This window comes from Simochromis diagramma, unplaced genomic scaffold (assembly GCF_900408965.1).
Source record: "Simochromis diagramma unplaced genomic scaffold, fSimDia1.1 OVJJ01000370.1, whole genome shotgun sequence".
NCBI classification, from domain to species: Eukaryota; Metazoa; Chordata; class Actinopteri; order Cichliformes; family Cichlidae; genus Simochromis; species Simochromis diagramma.
In genome coordinates this window covers 432035-445942 of record NW_024387012.1, presented here as the reverse complement: position 1 = coordinate 445942, position 13908 = coordinate 432035, and the positions used below count along the sequence as shown (strand labels likewise).

At 36.5% G+C, this 13908-nt stretch overlaps 1 protein-coding gene across 1 annotated transcript; it reads right to left on the bottom strand.

Annotated features, from left to right (window-relative positions):
• Window positions 1-8427: 8427 nt before the first annotated feature.
• LOC120739395 (GTPase IMAP family member 7-like) lies at window positions 8428-13069 on the bottom strand. The gene is made up of 2 exons (XM_040041150.1): window positions 12164-13069; window positions 8428-10311 (listed from the first exon to the last, which is right to left on the bottom strand). The coding sequence occupies exons 1-2, from the start codon at window positions 12168-12170 to the stop codon at window positions 9335-9337; spliced, it is 984 nt and encodes a 327-aa protein (XP_039897084.1). The 5' UTR covers window positions 12171-13069; the 3' UTR covers window positions 8428-9334.
• Between the last annotated feature and the right edge of the window lie 839 nt (window positions 13070-13908).

Genomic DNA, 13908 nt, shown 5'->3' with positions numbered 1-13908 from the left:
TCTTTTGCCATCAGAATTACTATCTAAAGGCAAAGAAAGATGCCCAACGGATTTACTTTACCAAATCGACCAACCCAGCCTTGCCGTATTGGTCTATTTGATTCGTCTTTTATTGTTTATTTTAGTTTAACCTGCTAAATGCGGGACAGATATGATTGCTGATATGATTCTTGTGTTATTTCCTCATTTCCCAGTGAGGCAATATACTGCAGACATTAGCATTACATGAAGCAAATGATGATTGTTTTCTAGTGCTGTAAGTTATGACCTTTGATATGTGTGCACACATGGGTGTGGCTACCTAAGAAAAAGACCTAATAGCCTCTGGCCAAAATGATTTTATCTTGTACATTTGAATATACATAAATGTACACATAAAGAAATAAATACATCATTCTTTTAGTATTTAAAGATAAAAGATAGATGTCAGTAGTTTTTTTAAGTACAGTATTGTAATTGTGAATATACATTGATTAGTATGTAATTTACATCTTCCAGCAAACTGATGTGTTCTCATAAACCTAGAATTAATTGATCAAAATCAAAGGACTTTTTATTTGTGGTTGCACCTTCAGACTCATACCTACACCTCCTACACATACCTACAGTATGAAGAAAAGACACAATGTGACTGGCATTGAGGTAAAATGAGTGTAAATATTTGCACAGTAGCCTTTCACTAATGGCCAGACTTTAAGAGATAGAATGATTTTTAAAGTGACCACAAAGCTACCTGGCTCTTCAAGTAATACAAGGCAGAGATGTAATTTAATCAAACCGTCTGAATTTTTGATGTCTAAAGTTTTTTTTGATCTCTATGTCACAGTCACACTGCCGTGTGTCCCTAATAAATAGGCCAGTGAGTGCTACTGCTAGTTTTAATATAAACTTTAGAGTAGAAAAGCCTTAATAAAAGAGATGAAAAATAACTTTAATAGTATAAAAGTTACTTTTTTGCTGAACTGGATGTCATCATGGCACAGAAAGTTTAACAGAATTATGTCTGGGGAAAAGAAATCCTGCGATCTGCTGACATCTAGTGGTGACTCACTGTAATTACGACTCTAATCATTGAGACTCCTTTTGCGTCTCTATGGATCTTAGCGGGACTCTTGTTTGAGCAACACGATTTTGCGCCTACACATCACCAGCTGCTGTAGGCGCAAAATCCCTACTGTATATTTTGAGTTTAATGTTTAGCTCATGTTTAATTCATATTTCATAGAGATTTGTTGTTGATCATTTCAGGAGTAATAATATGCACATTTCAGTTATGTTTACTCAGGGCCAAGACAATCATATTGCACTGTTTGTGATTAGGAGATAAAATAGGTGCTTACCACTTTAAGAACAGAGACACAGTTGCAGGGGGGTGGTTTAGTAAGTTGAGGGCCATGTCTGAAAACATCAACAAATTTTCATTCAAGTGGAAGATTTTTCTTTTTGGATATCAGAACATTCACCAGACACAGGCTCCTTTTTTGGGCTTGTTTTATTGGAAATGACACTGCAACATTAAATGCCTCACTGTGAGCTTCACATCAGAGAACATTTTCAGTTACACTTAAAGTGATGAGTTTCGTTGGAGGATGTGGAATAGGAGACTTTAAAAATACTCCCTAATTGGGTCACTTTATCAGAACAGCTCCTTTATCAGAGTTACAGGTTATCTGTTCTGCAGCCTCTAAGCAGCAGTAACATACCGATTACTTTTAGCCCACACGCTAAAGTTAAAGTAAAACAGGATGCTTCTAATAATTTCTCCCAAAAGGTGATGAATAAAAATAAAAATTCACTAGATAAGAAATGACAGGTTGTTGATCAACATTTAAATATATGTATTTTTAAACAACTATTTAGCTTAATTTTCAGTTAAATTCACAACAAAGCACAGAGAGACAAGAAAGTTTTAGAGGAACAGTGAAGGGTACAAAGTTTGATCTTAAATAATGAAATGACTTCTAGGTAAAAAGGTCTGGCTGCTGAGTCCTCCCACCATGACTGGTACATTCCAGCTTTGTGCCACACCTCTGTTATAGTTAAAACAACCCCCAAAACACTTCAATAAAACACACACCTGTGCACACACAACTATAGCTCCTCTAGCATGCTTCCTCTTTCCTCTGTCCTCCATATCAGTTTCACAACTTGTGATAAACTATAGCAAGACACGCTGAAGATAAATTTTCCCTGATAGGCAGCAGGACGAGGAGACAAGAAGGCACAAATTAGTGAAACAACAGTTGCCAAGTCATCTTCTTACAACTTGTAGTTAATGAGTCCTCCCAGGTTCAACTTTATATTGCTTGAGCTTTCCCCCTCTATTTGTAGTCAATTTCAAATGTGCTTCTTTTCTTGTTAATAACTTCCCTTCTCTGAGTAATCTTTGTTACATCAACAGACCTACAAATGTCTGACCTCTAAATAAAATCAATAATAAACCATGATTCACTATGGCAACATGGAAATAAAGAACAGAGTTTTAATTTGAATCCACCTAAGCGAAGAAAATGAACATGTGTCAGTGCTGACCAACATGTTTACCTTAACAAAACAGGAAGGAAAGAAATAAAAAAAAATGACAAACTATATCATCATTATTAATGAAATAGAAGTTCAAAATATATCATTTATTTTTATACTTTTTGTGGTCATCATTTACCCAGCTTAAATGCATTTTTGAAGTTTTTAAATCTAATTATTCAGCTGTAATCTGACAAATTGTAGGAGATGAAAACTGAAGGTAAAAGTGTGGAGAAACAGGACAGACACAGTTTAATGCACCTGTGATATTAGTTGCCCAGACAAGAAAAGACTCCAGGGTTGATCCGCCCTCAAGTCAGATCTTTTATAACCGTTTGCTTGTTTTAACTATATTTTTTCATCAAAAATGTAATCTTAAAATTTCATTTTAAGAATATAATTATTTCTGTCATTACTAGATAAAATCCTTGAGATGGTTTAAAGGACAACTCTGCTATAATGTTTCCCAGCCTAACCAGATCATGTTTTCTTAATAGATAGAATTAATACAATCAATAGTTTTATATTTAACAAAAAAAGAAGAAATTAAATCTCTGAATTTGAAACACTATCCATTTTAAAAACACAAAAGTAAAGCCAAAAATGTTAGCAACAATGTCTTAACTGCTTTTTTTTTTTATTAAGAGCCTCAACTAGATCTATATTATAACTCATACCAAACATTACAGGGATGTAAGTGATTACACCATTGTTGCCAGTGTTACAATAATTTTAATAGAAATAGTCGAGTTGAATCGCTGAAAGCAGAAATTCTGTTGGTACAGGTTGATTCACTGTACGCAACAGCTTTCAGCTACCTTAACAGCTACATCCATCACTTGTACTACTCCATCTATTGCCTCTGCAACTACTCCAGCAGCTCCTTCTACTACTTCCATTTCCACTCCTTCAATTGATGCTTCAGCCATGCCCTCTACCACCGCTGTTACTGAAAGAGCTTCCCCCACTGCAGACAACGCTACCTCCTCAGCCGCCTCCTCTGCTGCTGACAGCACCGCCCCAACTGTTTCTTCTTCGACTGCTGTTGTCAACGCAGCTGCTCCTTCTCCTTCTGCCAGTACTGCTGCCACTTCTGGTGTTTCTCCTGTCATTGATGTTGTCATCTCTTGTGTCATTTCCACTTTTACTTGCTCAGTTTCTTCTTCTTCTACTGGCACATCTGTTTCTATAGTTGGTAAAACTTCTGCAGTCCCAGTTTCTTCTTCGACTAGTTCCTCTGTTCCATCTTCTGCTTCTGCATCTTCGGCTTCTTCTTCCAGTGTCGCTGCTTCGTCTGTTATTGATGCGCTCACTTCCTCTTCATTTGTCTTCCTAAAAATTTTAAGTAGTTTTGAGAAAATATCAGCTCCCGTTTTTGCTCCAGCGACGCTCCTTTCCACTGCTGTTTCTTTTGTTGGAGTTCCTTTATTCGGTGTAGATACTGACTGTGTTTGTGCTTTTCCTCCTGCCTTTACCGCAGTTACTCCTTTACTTGTTTCTTCCTTTGACACTGTTTCTATTCTCTTCTTCCTTGCTGCTTGTTTGATTGTACTGACTCCTTTTATAGCTAGAGGTACAAGTGGAGCAAACTCCAATCCACCAAGCAAAGCTGCAATTAGCAGACCTTTACCTGCGATGAATGCAAATTTAGCCACACACTGTTTATAGACGACAATTTTAGCTCTTTCCCTGGCTTCTTCTGAAGACATAGTCTCTGATGTTTGTCTAATACGCTCCGCCTCTTTCTGTATTTCTGTCTCTATTGCTTGTAGTAGGTCATTAGTGTAATATCCACCTTTGTTTTCCATCACTACATCATCAATGGTTTTGAGAAGCTGTTCCACTTGGAACTTGTTGCTCCTGTATTCATTCTTTGCCTCATTATTCCAGTATTTATTATCTATAACGTGGCATCGGCCTCCGCACTTCTGAACGAGATCAGCCAGGCATTTGCTCTGTCTGACAAACTCTTCAATTTTCATTTCCTCCAGCAGTTGGTCACCGTGAGTGAAAAGAATTACAGCATATCGTAAAACCTCCTCGGAGAAATGCTGGAACATGTTTTCGATGACAGACTTTTCATGATCTGTGAATTTCTCCACTTTAAGAACAACGATAAAGGCATGAGGACCAGGAGCGCACTCAACAATACATTGCAGGATGTTGGGCTTCATGTCCTCTTCTGATCCGCTTGTGTCAAAGAAGCCTGGTGTGTCAACCAAAGTAATGGATCTTCTGTTAATGAGTTTGGACTTGGCTATGCAAATGCTCGTCTCTGAGTCAGGGGAATGGCCCATTTTGAACGTGGATTCTCCAAATAAAGTGTTTGCAACACTGCTTTTTCCAGCTCCCGTTTTCCCGAGGAGGACAATCCTCCGTGTTGGTGGCACTACAAAAAAAAAAAAAGGTTTCAGAGTATTTTTTTAGTTTTTACCATTTTGTTTATTGCATCATTTCTAATGTTGCAACTGTTACCAGCAAGTTATTTTTCAACTCTATTCCTCAGAGGCAAAAATGCTTCATGTAAGCATGACAGTCTCAGTCAGTAATCATATTACACTCTGCTCACTTGCTGTAAAAGTATATTATCTATGTCTCTGTCAAGTTTATAGAGAAAATTTAAAGTTCATAGAAATTAGAACTAGAAATGTAGGAAATTATGTCTTACACATTACCTATATATATAATATCTTGGGATTACATTGCCACAGCCTCTTCACAATGCATAATATAGTTCCAGCTTTCCTTATACTGCACTTTACCATCCAGAGTGAATCATCTTTATGGATATTTATTAAATAACCTGAGACTAGGACACAGCATAATGTTGCATAATGTGAGCCAACTGGAAGCAACAAAAAAAGAATACATTGTTAACATAGAATAAATTAGCACAGTTGATAGAATTGCTTTTATTTTCTTGAATTATTAACACAACTTTAGTCACAACGATGCAAATAAAATTTGTATTGCAGTATCTGAAAAAAAGATATTGTGTGATGAATAAAGTAGCTGCAAATGTACATGGATGATAATAGAAACAAACTTAACTTACCATTCATGTTGGCAAGAAATAGAAGTGCAACAGGCGGATAGATCCTCAAGTCTAAGTGTTTGATGCCCCTCACTTATCTGTGCTTGCATTTGGTTGCCTCTACCTTTACTTACAAACTTATACTGATTGACTTCCTTATTGGCTGACAGATGCTGAACTGCATTAACCTGTGAATGTGAGACGAGAGACAAAGTTTAATCAGATTAGCCTACAGATATCTTATGGTCCCACTATTGAAACTCAGTTTCACTGAAATACCTGGCACATCCCAGCCACTGCTATCCGGCTCCAATGGCTACTGGATATTTACACTAGACACACCTTCTGATTTAATGTTTTTTTTTTCTTTATTTTCATGATTATTTATATTGTAGATCTCACTGAAGGCATCTAAAGTATGAATGAAAAATGTAATTATGTAGTAAACAAAAAAGTGTCAACAAACGAAAACTCAAAAGATGTTTTATATTTTAGATTCCTCAGAATAGCCACCCACTGCTTTGATTACTTTGATTACAGATTTCCACTGGTCTAATGTCCATTCCTTGTGTTTCTTAGCCCAAACAAATCTCTTCTGCTTGCTATTTTTCTTTAGTTGTGGTTTCTTAGCTGCTATTTGACCATAAAGGCCTGATTTGCGCTGTCTCCCCAGAACAGTTCATGTAGAGATGTGTCTGGTACTGGAATTCTGTGTGGCATTAATATGAGCTCTACTCGGAGGTGGGGTTAAAAAGTGGAGCGGAAAAAAAAACCATTAAATGAGAAGGTGTGTCCAACCTTTGGCTGGTAGTGTATATTTAAATCTATTTAGATTAATTTCACCTTTAACTTTTTAGTTGCATGTTCTTATACTGCACCATCAGGATCTCCTGGTGTTGGTAATGCCATTATTAAGTTTGTATTCTATATTATATATCTTGTTTCACTGCAACCTGGCGACAGCATACAACACAGGTACTAGTACACTTGCAAACACACTCGTGGCCAGTTAAGTGGTGATGAGCAACTATTTGGTTCAGAAAAGACAAATTCTCTGTGAAGCAGAAGTGAAATGCCCAGAAACTACCCTATAGGTGCAACTTTTATCATATTTAGAGTTCAAAGTTACGTACCCAACTCATACCTCTAAAGTACATCGGAGCATTCAAACCCATAAACTATGATAATAAAGATACGCTGATTAAAACAATTCCTGTAATCTATATCTTTAATTACACAGCATGCCTGACTAAGACTGAAAATAAAACTAAAGGTTTGTCTTACAGCCCTTTACACAGAAAGAAAAACTGTAATAATGAGATGGGTGGACATTGTAGGTTGTTCTAACAATAAAGTTCTGGAGTACAGAACAGATAAGGTAAAACAACATTGCAAACAGAGGCTGAAAGACTACTCCTGATGCACGAGGCTCATGTGGAAAGGTACGGACAGAGTACTACAATTGTCCTTGGACCCACTAGTAGGCCTCTGTGTGTCAGAATTGACACTCTGGACCATATCATGATTTACACTGACATTTCTTTTTATTCCTACATGATTTTCCCAATCATTGGGGTTGAAGAAGAAGGCTATGTCTGGTCATAGTATGACAATCACGAGTATGTATAGTCTTCAATGTAAAATTCTTTTATTCCTTTAAGACTTTATGAACGTTGGACACATAAGCCAAAAGTGAAATGTGATGATAATATGACAAAGGTCAATGTGAGGTGGGCCCTGGTCTCTTATCTACTTAAGTAAACTACGATATCGCGTTGGATCTATTACAAATGACATCTTGTGTAACAGGATCATACAGAGGCCAAAGGAATGATATACCTCTAATGTTGGACACCATATCTGGTAGATATGATAGATACTTTGAAAAACAAAAGAATCTATAATTCTCTGATATTGCTGAATTGAAATTTCAGGCTGTATGTATTAGTTATTTGTGTGATAGAGAGATGATAGTGAAATAGTACAGCATGGGAGTGGACTTATGTAGTACACATAAGGAACAGAGGTCACTGACTTAGACACAAGATCTGCCCCTGTAGTATAAATATAGACAGTCAGTCTGTCCATACATACATACTCTGCATCTTATCTGTGTGTGGGTGGTGGGGGCAGCAGTCCAAGCTTCTCCCCAGCCACCTCCTCTAGCTCTTCCATGAAACAGAGCCAGCTGAAAGATATATTCTTATCAGTATGCTGTGGGTCCAGGACGAAACAACCCACCTAGCGGGTGTCTCCTTCTTAGATGCTTGCACCACGTTAACTGTTTTATTTTCAGCATGGAGAAATAACATCTCTGCTTCTCACCATATTTCAGAGACAAAGCCCACACACCCTGCTTATTTCTGGTGCGTGTATCTACTTGTACTCAGAAAAAAAAGAGAAGATTAAGTGACATGGTTACATTGTTAAAACAACTCCTCCCAGAACTATATTTACTATTTAAATAAAAGTGACTTGACTTGATTTATCTGACTTACTTTGTCAAAGACTTGTCTTTTTGTCTGTGGCTTATGTGCTGACATGCTGAATGTGGTTGTGTTTACATAATGGGCACACAGGTTTGGGATAGAAGAAAGGATTAAAGGGGTGGTGTCTGCGTCTTTTAATAGATGATACTGTGACTGTGATTTGAAAGAAATGAAAGAAAGAAGGAAATTTGTGTTTACAGGCTTTATAAGCATAATGAAAAACCAGTATTAATTGTGTCCTTGTCATATGCATGTCTTTCTAGTATACTGGGGTTTCTCATAATAATAATGGAAAGTTGGACCGTCTGTCTTTCATAAACAAACAGAGTGGAGACATCTTAAAAGCTTGTAAAAGGAGTTATTTAAAAAACATACCAATCATTAGGAGAGACAATGTAATAAATTTTATTAAAATAGCAAATACTATAAATACCAAATCACGGTATATTATACCCAGCTCCCAGGTCGATATAATATTGTTCACCCTAAGAAACTACAAAGATTCATCAATAGTTTTTTTTTTTTATTGCTGGAAGAAAAGAAAAGAAATAAATTCAGATATATACATTTCCATTTAATATGTACGTGTTTCATTGAATTGTAGTATGACATAATCAAGTTTAAATCAAAGCATTTACACAAGTTCACTCCTGAAGGTCTTAAAATGTGTGTTTATTTATAAGTTGCTTAAAATATTTTTTCAAATTCATAGTAATTTATTACTCTGCTTACAGCTGACAGAAATGATTAAGAAGTGAATACCAACAAATATAATGTTTTACAAATATATTGTTTGACATCTGTGTTTATTGATGTACTTTGATAGATTGTAAAAAATGCATCAGCATCTATAACCAATTGTATAAAGAAAATTATTCTTGAAAAGTACCTGTATTTGCTAATATTTAACTGGAACAAAGTAGTGTAAGTGTTTAGCAAATGCTACTTTTCTTTGACTAAATACCTAAATAGTTCCTCTACTATCTCTACTTATAACGTAATTACACAAGTCATAAGAAAACAACACTCCTTTCTCTGCTCTCTTTGCTGTCCATCATCATCATCATCATCATTTATTTATTTATATAGCACTTTAAAAACACACCTGGTAGACCAAAGTGCTGTACAATACTAATATGCACATATTAATAAAACCAGACATAGCAATAAAGTTAAAAAACAATAAAAAATGAAAAAATAAAAATAAAAATAAAAAATAAAATAAAATAAAATAAAAATGTCAGTTACCCAGTTAGTCCACTCTCTGTCATTGTCATGATCCTAACAATTATTTAACAGTGTGTTCCAGGACAGCTTTAGCAGCTTTCTGAAAGGCTTCCGATGCACTTTCTGATTGTTCAGCTGCAGCATATCCTAACTGACCTCCCTCTAACCCTTTCTGTATAGCAGCCAGTGATACTGTTGCATCTGTGTACTCCTGCAGATTCAAAAAAGTTGATGTGACCATCTTTGCCACACCAAGAAAGGCTCCAACCAATACGCCTGTTGCTGTACCTGCAAATATAATCAGCAGCTTGTTCATCACACCCTTTTTAGCTTCAGTGGCAATCTGTTCAACCGACATGTTTGCTGATGACTGTCTAATAAGCTCTTCCTCTTTCTGTAGTTCACTTTCTATCTTTTGTAGCATCTTATTGGTGTAGCAGCTTCCATTGTTTGCCTCACTTATTTTGTCTATTGTCCTGAGTATCTCTGCTACTTGGAACCGATTGCTCCTGTAGTCATCTTCTTTGTTGTTTTTCCAGTATTTATTATCAACAACATGGCATCTGCCTCCACACTTCTCCACCAGATTGCTGAGCTCTTTGTTATGACTGATGAATTCCTCGATTCTCATTCCCTCTGGGAGCTGGTCGCCATGAGTGAAGACAACGGCAGCGTATTTCATAGCATCTTCAGAGAAATCTTGACATATTTTTTTGATTACATCTTGCTCCTGCTGTGTAAATTTCTCCACTTTGAGGACGATGAGGAAAGCATGAGGTCCGGGAGCGCACTCTGTCATGTACCTCACTATCTCATCCCTGAGTAATTGCTCAGACATGCCTGTGTCAAAAATACTACGAGTGTCAATAAAACTGATGTTATTTCCATTTACAGACCTAATTACTAAACGGGGCAGACTAATTTCAGAAACGGGTGAATGGCATACATTGAAGACATTCTCTCCCAGTATGGTGTTGGCCAGGCTGCTTTTCCCAGCCCCAGTTTTTCCGAGTAGAACAATCCTCTTTGAAGTCAGTGCTAGAAGACAAGAAACACTTGTGTAAATGAAGAGATGTAGAAGTCAATTTCAAAATGTCTTGTTGGTTTGCTGCTGAATTTGCTGGTTATGTTTTATTTTATGTTTTTGCTTAAGTAAATGTATTTTCTATGATATTTCCTGCTAAATGGATATTTAGAGGATGTGTGCTCATGATATTCACCCCTTATACCTGGCTTACTGATCAGAAATAAGTGATGAGATGATGGGAAATGTATTAATTTTGTATGTGTAAATCAAATTACTACTAATAGTAATGCTAATGCTTCTACTGCTGCCACTAATAATAATAATAATAAAAACCAACAGTAATAGTAATGCATTTTATTTCAGGCACTTTTCAAATCACTTTGCATCATGTAAAATAAGACAATGGGAAATTTGTGTGACATACAGATAACGATCAGAGTTTGTTAGTTTAAAGAGATGTGTTTTAAGATGGGATTTGAAATTAGAGACCAAGATCAATACTGAATATTACTGATGAGGAGTGGGGTCAACTGCAACTGTAAGACATACTGAAGCAGGAGGGTGCAATAAGAACAAACTAATGAACATAGGTCATGCGTGTGTAAGTTAAATGTAGTACACAGTGTTACAAAATTGTTACAATAGCAACAGGTTTCAACAACTGAGAACCTCAGATGTATGACATCACATCCAGTAACATTCAAGTACAGACAAGTACATCAGTTCGAGGATTGAACTGGAAATGCCTGACTGACAAAACATTATGTCTGTATTTTGCGATTGATGGTGTTAACAGTTGATTTGCAGAGTGTCTGTGTCTGTGTCACATATGGTCAAAGTGCATGCAGCTGAATTTGTGTAGGTCCATCACTAAACAGTAATGAGTTATTACCATAGTAACAAGCAGTAATAAGTTACGGTGAAAACTGTGTTTGCTGTGTTCCTGAAATGATAACAATTTAATCTGTGTAATAAGTGTAAGTGTAATAACAAGACATTTATTTTTCTAAAGCTTTTTAATGTAAACACACAGATCAGGGTCACAAGTCACCCTTTGTTTTCTCCGTTCTTCAGCCATATTAGCTTCAAACTCCACTTTACGGGCTGTGAAACTGCTGTTACAGAAGCCACACTATGCTGAAAAGACCCCAAGATCAAAAACTGAAGAGATGGAAGAAATTTTGTTGCCTCTTCTATTTTGAGTACTTTAAGGTCAGGGGTTCCAGGTCATGTCTGAGTCCATTAAACAAACTTGACGGTTTGGTAAATTTTCTATCACAGCTTTGTCAGATTAGCTACTCCAAATCACCAGTTTGCTGATTCTGAAGATGAATTATACCTGCTGTTTAGGGCTGCCACAATGTCAGATTCAGGCTTAAGTGTGACCAAAATAATTCACAACAATTTTATTACCATCAGATTATATATAATTAAAATAAAGTGTAGAAACAAGGAGAGAACCTGTAACCATAACTGCACAATTAGTACAATTATAAGCATAATGTGTGTTACCATAAAGAGAAAGAAAGGCTACATGACATAAGTTACTGGGTATTTGTCATGCACCCTTGTGCATCATGGAGGCTGAACAGAGAATGAGAAAGTACACATATGTGGTTTCTATATCACATCACACCGACTGTTCACAGCAGACCAAAAACGACCTTCAGACCACTTCAGAAATATCCTGGTGATCCTGATGGCAAGGCTGCCCCTCTCTAATATTTGGAGCAATGAATTGATTCATTCAGTTTTTTCCAGTTAATCAGAAGCTAATAATTGTGTTTGTCAAAACAAAACATTTCCTTTAAACACATATGTGTTCCCTTTAATTGTATTTGATATAAAGTAAGCTTGACTGACCGTCCATGTTGGTAAAAAGAAATCACAGTCGTCACCAGGACCTCACGATGTCCTTGCCGTGTGTTTTTCCACCTGCTCTCTTGCTGCACTTTTTCTTTGCTTTCATTTGTCACTGGTCGAACTTGTTAACTGACACTGTAACTACACAAAACAATGAGCAACACCTCATGCTGCAGGCTGCAGTACACCCAGAAGATATGTTTTGCTGTAAATCCATGCAAACCCACAACATGTCACTGTATAACTGTTGACAATTCATGTATCAGAACTGGTCATCACATTAAACTGTGATGACCAGTACTGATATATGAAATGTGGACCGTTTTGTTTCTTGTGTAAGTGGTAATAGGGCTGAAAAGCAAAAGCTGCATATAACATCAAAACTATTTATTTAATAAAGGCGATTAATGGAAAAAATATAGTCTCATGGAGATACTTCAATAACTGTGATTGCACACTGAACTGTGACATAGTGTCAGTAAATCCTCTCAGTGCCTTGAAAAATAGAACAATTCAGAGGTTGAATAAGGGAGGGGTGAAATGTTTCTGTTCCTCATTCTAGTTAAACAAGTTTCAAACAAAGAAGGTATTTTTAATGAAGTTCAGTTTGAAAAATGCGAGAGTGATACATTCATTCCCTCTTGACAGTTTACTGTAATGCCTGTGAAGGTTTCCTGTAAAGCTTCGCCATTAATACATAACTGCCATTATTAAACAATCAATCAGTGCATCACATCTAATTTCTTTTTTTGATAAATTCATAAAAATATAAAATATTTAGGGCTGAAAACATGTAGAAGCTCTAATAACTAAGTCAATTTTTACACCCACTCCAAGTCTTACAATCAGAAACCAAACCTGTGGTCTGAATATGAGCTAGAAGCTAAATTTTGGTGAAACTATTAATCATGGCCTCAAAAGAGTGAAATTGGGTGGTTGTTACATTTACAAGGCTAACATGTAATTTTGAAGAAAATTATTTTATATTTCTATGGTTAACGTAATTAAATCATGTACGATCTGCATGAAATTCAACAACTTAAAAATTGCTACATTTATTCTTGTTGAGATGACGTGATACAATCTAGTGAGAGTCGTTGGTTACCTGCCTTGCTAAATTCACAAGATCACACAAGATTGCAAACCGCAGGAAAATCACTGGAGTTATAAGAGGACGAAAAGCTTAAACACACCATCTATATGCTATTGCTATTTATTGTGGCTTAACCTATCAAGGACAAAAACATTAAGAAAATTCAGTATCAAACCTTGTAGCTGTCATGCTACTTTATGTCTGGAGTGACAGCTCGATGGGTGTTAGCACTGTTGCCACAAAAGCAAGAAGCTCCTGCAAATGCATCAACTGGTCAGGATCTTTCTGTGTGGAGTTAGCAATTTCGCACTGTGTGCCTCTCTGGGTACACACAATATGTGGGGTTAGGTTAATGATTCTAAATTACCCATAGATGTGAATGTGAGAGTGAAATGTTGTCTGTAAATAGACTGGCAACCTGTCCAGAGTGTGCACCACCTCTCGCCCGATGACAGCTTGAATAGACTCCTGCTGCCCTGCGACACCTATAAGGACAAACGTTAAAGGATGGATGGAGTGATATTCTAAATCCATTAAATTATGTTAACCAGACTCTGAGTTTGTTGAACACTCGAAAAAAAAAACAACTCTTTAAACGAACCTAAAATAATCATGGAAAGGATTTCCACGTTAATAAATGTCCCCCTATTAG